This window comes from Jaculus jaculus, chromosome 11 (assembly GCF_020740685.1).
Source record: "Jaculus jaculus isolate mJacJac1 chromosome 11, mJacJac1.mat.Y.cur, whole genome shotgun sequence".
Taxonomy (NCBI): Eukaryota; Metazoa; Chordata; class Mammalia; order Rodentia; family Dipodidae; genus Jaculus; species Jaculus jaculus.
The window spans coordinates 109,748,999-109,762,876 of record NC_059112.1 but is presented as its reverse complement, the minus strand read 5'-3'; the positions used below and the strand labels follow the sequence as shown (position 1 = coordinate 109,762,876).

At 51.1% G+C, this 13,878-nt stretch overlaps 1 protein-coding gene and 1 pseudogene across 4 annotated transcripts in view; both read left to right on the top strand.

Annotated features, from left to right (window-relative positions):
• The window catches only part of Cluap1 (clusterin associated protein 1), a 35,348-nt gene extending 32,929 nt beyond the window's left edge, over positions 1-2,419 (top strand). For all 4 annotated transcript variants that reach the window (XM_004652215.2, XM_045161419.1, XM_045161421.1 and 1 more), the window contains one exon: positions 2,070-2,419. In XM_004652215.2, the coding sequence (XP_004652272.1) occupies positions 2,070-2,225 (156 nt within the window). In that variant the 3' untranslated portion in view covers positions 2,226-2,419. The remainder of the gene's footprint in view (positions 1-2,069) is intronic.
• A 6,622-nt stretch (positions 2,420-9,041) lies between these two features.
• Positions 9,042-10,679, top strand: LOC123464427 (annotated as a pseudogene).
• Positions 10,680-13,878: the final 3,199 nt, after the last annotated feature.

The following is a 13,878-nucleotide window of genomic DNA, read 5'->3' as shown; positions in this document are numbered from 1 at the left end:
TGTCGTGTTGCACTCCCTGGCCGTGCTGCTCAGCCTGCGCTAGAGGTTGCTGGTCAGTCTGCTGAGAGACAGGCCTATGTCTGTGTACGCAGGGACAAGGCAGGGCCTTATGCTCTTATATAAAGCTTCCCTTACTACAGTGTAGTGTTTGTGAAATTCACAGGAGCAAGCAGCCCCTTGGCATGCTGGGAAGGATACAGAGAAGTTTATGCTTTCATTTCCATGGGGGCAGTCTACAGAGAAGCAAGGAAAACATTTTGACAGTTAGGAAGAGAAAGCAGATTCAGAAGACATGGTGATGGAACAAGGGACTTGTTCACGTAGTGGGGAAATGCCTCTTACATGTAACCCTGGAGCAGAGGCCTGAGTAAAGGGAGGCAGTGAGCATGTGGGGTTCAGAGAGGGACCAGGGTCCAGGTAGGGAGACAGTGACGGGTGGAGGGAACTGGGGTGAGAACAGTAAGGGATAACAGAGATGACATAGGGATTTGCAGAATGTAATGAAGACCTGGTAATTTTTTTTTCTAACTGGAACCAGGCGGTGCTGGAGAATTGTGAATGCAGAAGGACCATGAGCTTACTCATGGGAGGGAGCAGGTGGTGAGCGCAACTGTAGGCTGGAGGTGACAGTGGCCCAGCCGGAGGCGTTGACAGTGGCAGCAGTGAGAAGCTGATGCTGGTGTTTCTGAGGTTGGGCCCGTCATGTTTTGTTAGTTGATTGTACTCAGGTGTTGGAGAAGAGCAATGCAGAATGTCTTGGTTATAACCTAGTCAACTGGAAGCACGGGGTGTTTGCTTCTTAAGGCAGGACTTATATGAGGAGAGCCTGGAAGGGCGGATCAGGAGTTTGGGTCTGGGCATTCCTAGGTGTGTTGACTGTTGGCCATCCACAGGCAGACCCAGTTGAAATTCAAGTCTGGGATTCATGGACAGGGCAGGGCCAAAGTAGAATTTGGAAGCTGCCCTTATTTAGATGGTATGGAAACCTTGAGACCAGATGTGACGACCTTGCATAAGAAGTAGGAAGAGAAGGAAGAACTGGCAGTCCTTGCTGCCCTAGCACGGCAGAAGTCAGAGGGCCCAACACACGGGGTCACCAAGGCCTACAACTTGCGCAAGGAGTTCCTGAGAGCCTGTTGGAGATTCCAGCAGGGGGAGCGCAGCTACTCGAACGCCCTTGACTGAAAGCCTGTCCTCCTCTGTTCTGGGAAGGTCGTCCTCTGCGACTGAGCCTGCGCATGGAGTGGTGGGGGAGGAAGGGGACTCCCACTTATCCAGCCAGGTCAGCCGAATCAACCCTGGTGATCAGTGGGGTGACAGATGTCCCAGCCAGATTGCCCTCATATCCAGTTCTTTTTTCTTTATAAGACAAGGTTTCATCATATTCAAAGTGATCCTTCTGCTTCAGACTCCAGAGTTCTGGGATTATTGATGTGTACCACTAGAACTGGCTTTGCCAGGGCGTTCTGGGGGTGGGAGAGGGCAGGGCAAAGAGGGCAGGGAAACTAGAGAAGGTGGTGTGAGGGTTCTTGTTGTTTAGAGATTGTGCATGTGCTATTGGGAATGATCTAGATATCCTGGTGTACACAGAGCGCAGGGCTTGCTAGTTGAATACCAGTTCAGTTCAGTTTGGTGTCCCTGAATCCAGACTAGGAAGAAGCAGGAACACCCTTCATCTTGTTACTTTCCCCCCACCTGAGCTACATTCCATCTTCATCTGCAGTAGGCCTCCATCCCTCTAAGCTCCTGCTCCCATTGCTGTGTCTGTAAACTTCCAGGATCCCCAGAGCATTTGTGTATATTCCTGGAGTTCATATGATGTCCACAGGAAAGTCAGCCCTTGCTCACCACACCCAGGTACATGCTGGTGTTTGAGTGACTGATTAGATCCGCAGTGTCATGTACGTGTTCGGCCAGTAGCTGACTGCTGCTCTGCCCAGTTCTCCTTGGGGGTGTGTTGCTGGCTATTGCACTCATACCCTGGAGCCAGTGAGGAGTGAGGCAGGGTCTTTAAGGACAAGATGTCATAGTGAGATAGGACCCAGTGCATTTGTTGCCTTTTCCTTTAGGAAGACTCAGACAACAGTGAGATTGACGTGGAAGATGATGATGATGACGACGACGATGACGATTTGGAAGATCAAAGCATTGCTATTTCACCAGCTAAGCCCAACCGGAGAGTCCGGAAACCTGAGCCCCTGGATGAGAGTGACAATGATTTCTGAACTTCTTGCCAAGGGACCCAGGCAGACGAAGAGCCTCCAATTTGTAGGTAAATGGAGATTCAGAAGGCTGGAAAGGGAACGTGGTTGTTCACTGTGTCAGCAGGACTTACTATTACTGAAGGACCCTCTTTCTATGTCACCTTCGTGCACCTGTCTTCTACAGAACCTAAACAAGAACTTACACAAACCCTGAAGGTTGTTTCCTTGTCTTCTTTCCTAACACCTGAGAAATGCATGTTCCTAGGCATTTAAACCCACAGGACAAAAACCTGAGGAGACTTTAATGCCAGCACTGAGGAGGCAGAGGTAAGAGGATTGCTGTGAGTTCGAGGCCACCTGGGACTAAAGAGGGAGTTCCAGATCAGCCTGGGCTAGAGTGAGACCCTGTCTCAAAAAACACAAAACAACAACAAGAAGAAGACCTGAGGTGAAGTGAGCTGACGCCACGGAGGTCTGCTGCTAGTGCTGCCTTCCATTTCTGCTGAGACGCCGGCCGACTGTGAGGCTGCAGCTGGGCATAGCGTTTGGTTTAGAAAGTGAAGGGCAACATCTGTCTGTGAATCTTGCACATCCTGAACATTTACTGTGTATTGGCTTATTTATTTATTTGAAAGAGCAAGAGAGATAGAATGGGCATGCCAGAGCCCCCATCTGCTGCAAATGAACTTTAGACACATGTGCCATCCTGGGCATCTGGCTTACACAAGTCCTGGGGAATCAAACCTGGGTCCTTTAAATATATTTTATTTTATTTATTTATTTTGGGTTTTTTTGAGGTAGGGTCTCACTTTGGCCCAGGCTGACCTGGAATTTACTATGTAGTCTCAGGGTGGCCTTGAACTCATGGCGATCCTCCTACCTCTGCCTCTCGAGTGCTGGGATTAAAGGCATGCGCCACCATGCCCGGCTAAATATATTTATTTGACAGAGAAAGAGGGGGGCAGAGAGAAAGAGAGAGAGAGAGAATGGACACGCCAGGACCTCCAGCCACTGCAAACAAACTCTAGACATGTGCGCCCCCTTGTGTATCTGGCTAACATGGGTCCTGGGAATTGAATGTGAGTCCTTTGGCTTTGCAGGCAAATGTCTGAACCGCTAAGCCATCTCTCCAGCCTGTATATTGGTTTATAAAAATTATTATTTTTGTTTGTGTGTTTGTTTTGAGGTAGGGTCTTACTCTAGCCCAGGCTGACCTGGAATTCACTATGTAGTCTCAGGGTGGCTTTGAACTCGTCGTGATCCTCCTCCTCCTGCCTCCCGAGTGCTGCAATGAAAGGTGTGTGTCACTGCTCCCAGCTCTACTTTTATTTATTTATTTGCTTTTGTTTGTTTGGTTTTTTTTCAAGGTAGGGTCACACTATGGCCCAGACTACCTGGAATTCACTATGTAGTCTCAGGGTCCATTGTCCCGTGGCTCTGAGGTTAAATGTACTCATTTTATTGTCTTTTTTTTTTTTTTTTTTTTTTTTTTTTTTTTTTTTTAGACAGGCTTTCATATCACCCAGATAGGCCTTAAAATCCTTTTTTAGCTGAGGATGACCTCGACCTCCTGATCCTTTCCTGCAACTCCCAGCGCAAGTATCTCTGTGTACTGCCATGCCTGGTTCAAGTCTCACCGCTTGTTACGGCAGCATCTCTTCCTTGTCACCAGGCCTCAGCTTGTAGCATCAGTATCCATGATGACTCGTCTGCACACTTAGGTGGTTTTTGTTGTTGTTTTGTTTTTCTAGGTAAAGTCTCACTGTAGCCGAGGCTGATACAGAATTCACTCTGTAGTCTCAGGGCGACCTTGAGCTCACAGTGATCTTCCTACCTCTGTGTCCCAAGTGCTGGGATTAAAGATATGTGCTACCACACCTGCCTTTTTTTTTTACCCCTCTCTCTCACATTTTACATATTTATTTGAGAGAAAGAAAAAGAGGCAGATAGTGAGAGAAAGAGAGAATAGGCACACCAGGACCTCTAGCCGCCGCAAACAAACTCCAGATGCATACACCGCCTTGTGCATCTGGCTTACATAGTTATTGAAGAATTGAACCTGGGTCCTTAGGCTTCTCAGGCAAGTGCCTTAACCACTATCCATCTCTCCAGCCCCTTTTTTTTCATTTTTTAAAAATACTGTTTTTGGGGAAGGAATTACTGTGGTTCACTATTTATAATTATAGAAGTTGTCAAAAAAATAAAATTAAAAAGAAAAATATAGCCGGGCGTGGTGGTGCACGCCTTTAATCCCAGCACTCGGGAGGCAGAGGTAGGAGGGTTGCCATGAGTTCGAGGTCACCCTGAGACTCCATAGTGAATTCCAGGTCAGCCTGGGCTAGAGTGAGACCATACCTCAAAAAAAACAAAATAAAAAAATAATTATATGTGTGTGTGTGTGTGTGTGTGTGTTATTTTTAGTTGGATGTGGTGGTACAATGTCTTTAATCCCAGCACTTGGGAGGCAGAGGTAGGAGGATGGCCATTAGTTAATGGGTACCCTGTGACTACATAGTGAATTCCAGCTCAGCCTGAGCTACAGTGAGACCCTACCTCAAAAAGCCGAAAAAAAATAATTTTTTTTATTTATTTGAGAGAGAGAGAGAGAGGGAGGGAGAGAAATAGGGATAAAGAGAAAGAATGGACAGACACACTTGGGCCTCTAACCATAGTAAACAAACTCCAGGCATGTGTGCTGTCTTGTGCATCTGGCTTACATGGGTCCTGGGGAATCAAACCTAGGTCCTTTGGCTTTTCAGGCAAGTGCCTTAGCTGCCAAGCCATCTCTCCAGCCCTTTATTCACTTTTTAAATATTTATTTCGGCGGGGGGGGGGCGACAAATAGAGAATTGTTTTTTGAGGTAGGGGTAGGGTCTCACTCTAGTCCAGGTTGATCTGAAACTCATTCAGTAGTCCCAGGCTGGCCTCAAACTCACATCAGTCCTTCTACCTTTGCCTCCTCAGTGCTGAGATTAAAGGATATCATTTTTTATTTTGTTTGAAACAGCCTCATGTAGCCCAAGTTGGCCTAAAACTCATGATTCTCCATCCTCAGCCTACCAAATACTGGAATTACAGGCCTGTGTTACCATGCCTGACTTCTGGATACTCATTTGAAAAGAAACATTTTGGGCTGGAGAGATGGCTTAGTGGTTAAGGCATTTGCCTGCAAAGCCTAACCATCCAGGTTCAATTCCCCAGGTCCCACCTTAGCCAAGTGTACAAGGTGTCTCATGCATCATTCTTTCTCTCTCTCTCTCTCTCTAGCTGCTTCTCTCTCAAATTTTAAAAAGAAATATTTCGACTAGAAGTAATATATTTTGTAGTTTATAAGTGATAAATACTTTAGTCTTTATAAGCGTTTATCTTAGTGGCTTAGTTGATGAGAGCTGTGATGTTCATTTGAATTCTTTCCAGGCAGTTGAGGGAATCTGCCACATGGAAATACAGCTTGCTTGTTCTCTGTAGGTTGAGGTTTTAGAAGTGACTACTGCAGGTTAACATCATTAAGGCCTTAATGTTTTGTTACTTTTTTCCTTTTTGGGGGGTTTCAAGGTAGGGTCTCATTGTAGCCCAGGCTGACCTGGAATTCACTATGTAGTCTCAGGGAGGCCTTGAACTCATAGCAATCCTCCTACCTCTGCCTCCCAAGTGCTGGGATTAAAGGCATACACCACCATGCCTGGCTCATTTTTTATTTTATTCTAGTTTTTTGAGGTAGGGTCTTGCTCTAGCCAAGGCTGACCTGGAATTCACTATATAGTCTCACACTGGCCTCAGACTCACAGCAATCCTCCTACTTGTTTCCCAAGTGCTGGGATTAAAGGCATGACTTAATTTTTTGGGAGGGGGGTCATTGAGGTAGGGTCTCATTGTACCCCAGGCTGGCCTGGAACTCACAGTGATCCTCCTACTTCATGTTTGCCAGATGCACAAGGTGGTGCATGTGTCTGAATTTCATTTTCAGTGGCTAGAGACCCTGGTGTGCCCATTCTCTCTCTCTCAAATAAATACATAAAATATATAAAAACATATCTTAAATAAAAATAAAATGCATAGATGCAGATCTATGTGGGACTCCAATTTAAGGAGAATAGGCAGAGCTAGCTAGCTGCAGTGTGTGTATACTGCAGAGGTCGGTTCACGGTGAGTCACTTACACCCAGAGGAGAGCAGAGGGGAGTCAGGAGTGTTCCATCCCAAGGTAAGACTCAGCAGGAATTTGCTGCTCTGGGTGTACATGGGTTTCCATGGTCACTTACTTGAGTCTTCACAGACTGGAATTTACCTTCAGAGCACTTGACAGGGCCTTGGCTCCAGCCACTCCAATGGCATTTCCTCATAAGGTATCAGAAAAAAAAAAGGTCAGATTAGAGGTGATCTTAATGTCTCTCTAGATGGTGTGGGGTTGCCTGGACTCCCCAGTCACGAGAGGTGAGGATGGCTCCTTCATAACTCCTGCACAACAGACCACAGCTGGGTTCTAAGGAGCAGAGTGCACAGTAGGATGAGGCGGGCCCAGTCTGAGAGCCTTGTTGGAGCCCTGGGCCTCCTTGTCCATTCCAAAGAAGGAAAAGGTGGGCTGAGACTGCGGAAGCGAGTGGGAAATGAGCGGGGTCGTGAATCCTGGAAGGCAGGGTGAGATTTCCCTAGAGCCGGAGTCCCTACCAAGGAGTTGGGCTCCTGGATCAAGACACCTGGCTGCTGTTTCCCAGGAGACCTCAGCAGGGCCTCTGGACATGTTCATTTGAAGCACACCCAAGCCACGGGAAGAGAAACCACAGTGACCTCAGGGAAAGGCATGGCGTGGGATGGGGAAGCTGGGGCTCAGGACCGGAAATGACCTGTGAGTGTTGGTGCAAAGGGATATGTCTCCTTGTATCTATCCATTTTAAATAAGTAACTTGATATCTTTGGACAAAAGACTGTCATGGAAGGCTGGAGAGATGGCTTGGCGGTTAAGGCGTTTGCCTACAAAGCCAAAAGGATCCCTGTTCAACTCTCCAGGACCCACATGCATCTGAAGTTCATTTGCAGTAGCTGGAGGCCCTGGCACACCCATTCTCTCTTTCTGTTTGCCTTTCTCTGTTTCAAGTAAATAATGAATAAATTATATAAAGACTGGCATACTCACTCAAGAATCTCCAAGGTTCTTTTCGCAGCAAGGGCCTCCCTCAGTGCCTGGGCCCCTTGGGCACCAGTGGAAGTCACCTGGAGACTATGAGAGGAGGTGCAATCAGTGTGGGTGTATGGAGCCCCTGTTGCCGTCCCCTGCCATGGACCAGCCTCCCTCCGTACTCTGCACCCCTTGGCCAGGGCTGAAAGTAGAGAAATGGCACCAAAGATTATTGCTCAAAGTACATGCATCTTCCACTTAGGCTGATGCCAGAGAACAAAATCTGGACACAGGAGGTGGGGAGTAGAAAGGTCAGTCTCCTAGGAGGCCTGGGGAAAGGTTCACTGTCCTTTAGTTCCTCGTAGTTGTTTGATTTCCCACTCACTAAGAAAAGCCAGGCCGGGTATGGTGGCACATGCCTTTAATCCCAGCACTCAGGAGGCAGAGGTAGGACTGCTGTGAGTTCAAGGCCACCCTGAGACTACATGGTGAATTCCAGGTCTGCCTGGGCCAGAGTGAGACCCTTCCTCAGAAGAAGAAGCCGCACACACTTCCTAGACTGGTAAACAAAGGTGTTTGGCATGACAGTACGGTGAAGAGGGTTTGCCTCCTGGGCTCCCATCTACCCAGAGCACTTACTAGAGAGCAGTGAGGGTTGTGTTCACCTTCAGTGCATGGGCCACTGCAGCAACTCCTTCATCCCCTGTATACCCTACCACGTCCCCCATGCCCTTATCATGTCCATGTCCCTCCATGTCCCACCACATCCACGTCCTCCATACCCGACCACGTCCTCCATGCCCTTCCACGTCCACGTCCTCCATACTCGATCATGTTCATGTCCTCCATGTCCCACCACATCCACGTCCTCCATACCCTACCACGTCCTCCATGCCCTTCCACGTCCACGTCCTCCATACTCGATCATGTCCATGTCCTCCATGTCCCACCACACCCACGTCCTCCATACCCGACCACGTCCTCCATGCCCTTCCACGTCCACGTCCTCCATACTCGATCATGTTCATGTCCTCCATGTCCCACCACATCCACGTCCTCCATACCCAACCACGTCCTCCATGCCCTTCCACGTCCACGTCCTCCATACCCTACCATGTCCTCCATGCCCTTCCACGTCCACGTCCTCCATACTCGATCATGTCCATGTCCTCCATGTCCCACCACACCCACGTCCTCCATACCCTACCACGTCCTCCATGCTCTTCCACGTCCACGTCCTCCATACTCGATCATGTCCATGTCCTCCATGTCCCACCACATCCACGTCCTCCATACCCTACCACGTCCTCCATGCCCTTCCACGTCCATGTCCTCCATACTCGATCATGTCCATGTCCTCCATGTCCCACCACATCCACGTCCTCCATACCCGACCACGTCCTCCATGCCCTTCCACGTCCACGTCCTCCATACTCGATCATGGCCACATCCTCCATGTCCCACCACATCCACGTCCTCCATACCCGACCACGTCCTCCATGCCCTTCCACGTCCACGTCCTCCATACTCGATCATGGCCACGTCCTCCATGTCCCACCACATCCACGTCCTCCATACCCTACCACGTCCTCCATGCCCTTCCACGTCCACGTCCTCCATACTCGATCATGTCCATGTCCTCCATGTCCCACCACATCCACGTCCTCCATACCCGACCACGTCCTCCATGCCCTTCCACGTCCACGTCCTCCATACTCGATCATGTCCATGTCCTCCATGTCCCACCACATCCACGTCCTCCATGCCCTTCCATGTCCTCTATACCCTACCATACTCTCCATACTCTACAACAAGAAAAAAGAAAGAAAGAGACTTGATATCCCTGTGTTTGCATCTTCTCAAGGTCTTGGAAGCAAAATACCAGGCAGGGAGAAACTTAAACTAGAAGAGCCCACAGAGGCTGCCTGGCCCACCATCGTCTCAGTACAGCCCCGGGCAGACATCGCTGGGGTGCCAGGAGAGCCTCTTCCCCAGGCGCGAGGACAGGAGGGCAGCGGCGCTGATGGAGGGGAGACCCCTCTTGAGAGCAGTGAAGCTCCGAAGGACAAGGTGGCCGCTGGTGTCTCGGAGCTGCAGTTCATATGCACCGAGGGTGAGCTTCCCGTAGCTGTCCCGCCTGCAGGCACACCAGCTGAGGTCTCACCCGAACTCCCGCTCTTTCGTGTGCATGTGCTGTGGGAAGAGATTTGGGCGCAGCTCCATCCTCAAGCTGCACTTGCGCACGCACACGGGCGAGCGGCCACACGCCTGTCACCTGTGCAGCCAGCGCTTCCGCCAGCGGTCACAACTGGCCAAGCACCTGCAGACGCATTCCTCGGAGCCCGCCTTCCGCTGCGCCTCGTGCAGCACCTGCTGGAGCACGCGCAGCGCCCCCGCCTCCGGGAGACGCGACCACCGTCCTGTGCTCCCACTGCGGGCTGACCTTCCAGAGCCGCTCGAGCCTCAAGCGTCACCTGCGGACGCACGGCAAGGCCAAGAAGCACCGCTCCTCCCCGCAGGACCGGGGCGGCCCGGCGGCGAAGACGCGCCGCGACAGCAAGCCCTCGCCGCGACAGCAAGCCCTACAAGTGCGGGGACTGCGCCAAGGCGTTCCGGCGCAGCGAGCACCTGGCGGCCCACCAGCGCGTGCACACGGGCGAGCGGCCCTTCTCCTGCCAGGTGTGCGGCCGCTGCTTCACGCAGAGCTCGCAGCTGGCCAGCCACCAGCAGGTGCACACGGGCGAGAAGCCCCACGCGTGCCCGCAGTGCGGGAAGCGCTTCGTGCGGCGCGCCGGCCTCGCGCGCCACCTGCTGACCCACGGCGGGCCGCGCCCCTACCACTGCGCGCAGTGCGGCAAGAGCTTCAGCCAGATGCAGGACCTGGCGCGCCACCTGCGCAGCCACACCGGCGAGAAGCCCTGCCGGTGCAGCGAGTGCGGCGAGGGCTTCAGCCAGAGCGCCCACCTGGCGCGCCACCAGCGCATCCACACGGGCGAGAAACCGCACGCCTGCGACACCTGCGGCCACCGCTTCCGGAACAGCTCCAACCTGGTGCGACACCGCCGCAGCCACACCGGAGAGAGGCCCTACGGCTGTCCAACCTGCGGCCGCAGCTTCCGGCGCAACGCCCACCTGCAGCGCCACCTGGTCACGCACTCGCGGCCGGAGCAAGAGGTGGAGCCGCCCCAGGAGTGTCCCGAGTGTGGCAAGAGCTTCAGTCGCGGCTGCAACCTGCTGCGGCACCTGCTGGTGCACACGGGGGCCAGGCCCTACTCCTGCGCGCAGTGCGGCCGCGGCTTCAGCCGCAATTCGCACCTGCTGCGCCACCTGCGGACCCACGCGCGAGAGACAGTGTACTAGCCCTGCCCGGCGCCAGCGGCCCTGTTCGGACGCCCCGCCCCGCCCCGCGGGACTGTGCACCTGCGGCGCTCTGCGGCATCCTCCTCACACCCACCTCTGCTCCTTCCTGCACGTGTGTCTTTCCCACCTGAGGCCTCCTCTGGGCCTCAGCAATGTGTTTTCAAATGCCCAGAGTAAACAAACTTTAAAGTGCTCCCTTTTATCTTATTTTTATTTATTTATTTTAAGGTAGGGTCTCGCTGTAGCCCAGGTTTACCTGGAATTCACTATGTAGCTTCAGGGTGGCCTCGAACTCACCGCGATCCTCCTACCTCTGCCTCCCGAGTGTGGGTTTTAAAGGCGTGCGCCACCATGCCCGGTATTTATTTTTTAGACAGGGTTTTAGGTAAGCCCAAGTAATGTCTGTTAGGATTAATAGGGGCACTAAGGGCATGATGAGAGAGAGGCCCATTGTCCAGCCATTTCCTCTGCCTAAGGTGGCCCCAAGAGGAAGAGGATAATTTCTTTTTGTTTGTTTTGGTTTGGTTTTTGAGGTAGGGTTTCACTTTAGCTCAGGCTGACCTGGAATTCACTGTGTACTCTCAGAGTGGCCTCGAACTTGTGGCATTCCTTCCACCTCTGCCTCCCAAGAAGATAATTTTGTCCCAAAACTCCAAAGTCAATTACTGTGATCAAAAGGAGCAGAGAACCAGGTGTGATAGCAAAAGCCTTTAATCCCAGCACCTGGGAGGCAGAGGTAGGAAGATCTCTGTGAGTTCAAGGCCACCCTGAGACTACATAGTGAATTTCAGGTCAGCCTGCATTAGAGCAAAAGTACTTTGGGGGGGGGGGAAGACCAGAGAAGAAGAGTGGGTACTGACTCCAAAATGTCTCCAGTTCCCAAGAATCAGGGCAAATCACTAGAAATTTACTGACAGGGGAAGGAAGTTGTGGCTGCACTGGCCTAGGAAGCACTAGAGCAGGAGTAAGGACTTGTGTCCTTATGGACACACTAACCAGTACCTCAGTGACCGAGCACTTTTGGACAAAGATTATGACATCAGAGTGGTTGTCCATGGCAACCACAGCTCCCTCATAGACCTAGGTGGACTGGCACTTGTCCAAGCTGAATCTGAATCCAATTTGTTAATGTTAGCCTCTTCCTGGCCATTCAATAGAAAACATCCTCCCATATCCAGTCTTCCCTCACATGTGCACTGGCCAGAAACATTAAATGCTTTATTTCTTACACTTTCCACTGCAGGGGCCTGGCATTCTGAAGCAGGTGTCAGGCTACGTTCCTGGCCTTACATTCCGCTATAGCCTTAAGACTCAGCTGTTCAAGGGGCTTGAGTTTTTTCCGCCCTGATTGCTTTAGTCCTTCTCTCAACTCGGAACTTGCTTTCTCCCCACCATCCTGGTTCCTACCTGTTCTCAGTGAGGAGCATCCACATGCTTTGTGCTCCTGACACTCTCCTGGTACTTTTAAAGTGGCTGACACAAGAAACACACAGGGAGGAAGTGCTTATTTAGCACAAGCTCTCAAAGGATTCATTCGCCCATGGTGAGGACATGGTATAATGTCCGCATCATGGAGGACAGAAATCACGGTGACCGAGTGAGAAATCAGAGCCAGGCCCTTCGCTTTCACAGCTTGGCCAGACCAATACTGTCTCCCACGTCAGGATTAGTGCTCTATGTGGGGTTAGCCCACAGTTGGAAGGGGCTTTTCCCCACCATCAATCCTAACACAGGTTATCACAGCCATGTCTCCATGTCTTGATGGCTTAAAAGAAGAAAACTCACTTTGTCCAGTTGCACCACCAGAACCAGTAGGAAACAAAAGGTGATAAGAGCTTGTCTACCAGGTATCAAGTAAGAAAAGTCCTCATTAGCTTTTCCCACATACCACTTGCTCTGCCACAGTTGTCAAGACACTACTTAGGCATCATAACACTTCTGTTCAATGTTTACAACAGTAAGTAGTTGAAAAATTGGAAAAGCAGTTTGAGTGTGAGCTGTCGACAGCATGTTCTGCTGACATCCTGAAGACTCTGTCCTACAGGGCTAGAGATGCATGCCAGGGTCACTTGGCAGGCCATGTTGGACACAGCCAATATGGCCACAGTCATGTTAAGCTGGATCCCTTTATAGACACCCAACGTGACACCATCAAGATAGTTCATCAGATGGGAAATATTCGGGAATTAAAATATCCTGAAAATCAGCCAGGGGTGGTGGCACAGCCTTTAATCAGGAGACAGAGGTAAGAGGATTGCTGTGAGTTTGAGGCCAGCCTGGACTAGAGTGAAACTCTACCTCAAAAAAAAAAAAAAAAAGAAAAAAGAGAGAGAGAGAGAGAGAGAAAGAAAGAAAAGAAAAAGAAAGAAATCCTGAGATTCAAAACCAGGAAAGAGATCTTCACATCAACTTAGATGTTAATCGACACTGGGTTGGGTTTTATGGGCAGAAGAAGCCTTAAGGTATCAGTGAAGGGGCAGCACGTGCTTGAGACCATCGCTGAGAATGAGAGGGAGGTAACATGAGTGGAGAAACCAAGAGTTCTCGGAGACAGAAGGGATTTCAGACTATCAACGAGGAACCCATAGGACATGAAGCTTCCCCCAGGCTTTGGTTTCCAAAAGCCTCAATGTGAACCTCTGTGGCCACCTGAGCCCCACACTGTCAAGGTCCCTTCTGTGACTGTTGCTCATGGCCAGCTGTGATTGCTCTGTTCCATGTTCTTTATGTGCTCAGATGGGTGGGGCCATTGTGAGGAAGTCCCTCCAGCAGATATAAGGGGGCCTAGAGTGCCCTGGATTTGTCCGGGCCAAGAGAGAGGAGAGAGAGAGAGAGAGAGGAGAGACAGAGAGTGGACCCGGACTGAGGAGAGTTGGTGGGGAGATTTTTGCGCATTATTGAGAGGAGAGGAGAGGAGAGGAGAGGAGGGTAGAGGAGAGGAGAGGAGAGGAGAGGAGAGGAGAGGAGAGGAGAGGAGAGGAGAGGAGAGGAGAGGAGAGGAGAGGAGAGGAGAGGAGGGTAGAGGAGAGGAGAGAGGAGGGTAGAGGAGAGGAGAGGAGGGTAGAGGAGAGGAGAGAGGAGGGTAGAGGAGAGGAGAGGAGAGAGGAGAGGAGAGAGGAGGGAAGAGGAGAGGAGAGGAGAGGAGAGGAGAGGAGAGGAGAGGAGAGGAGAGGAGAGGAGAGGAGAGGAGAGGAGAGGA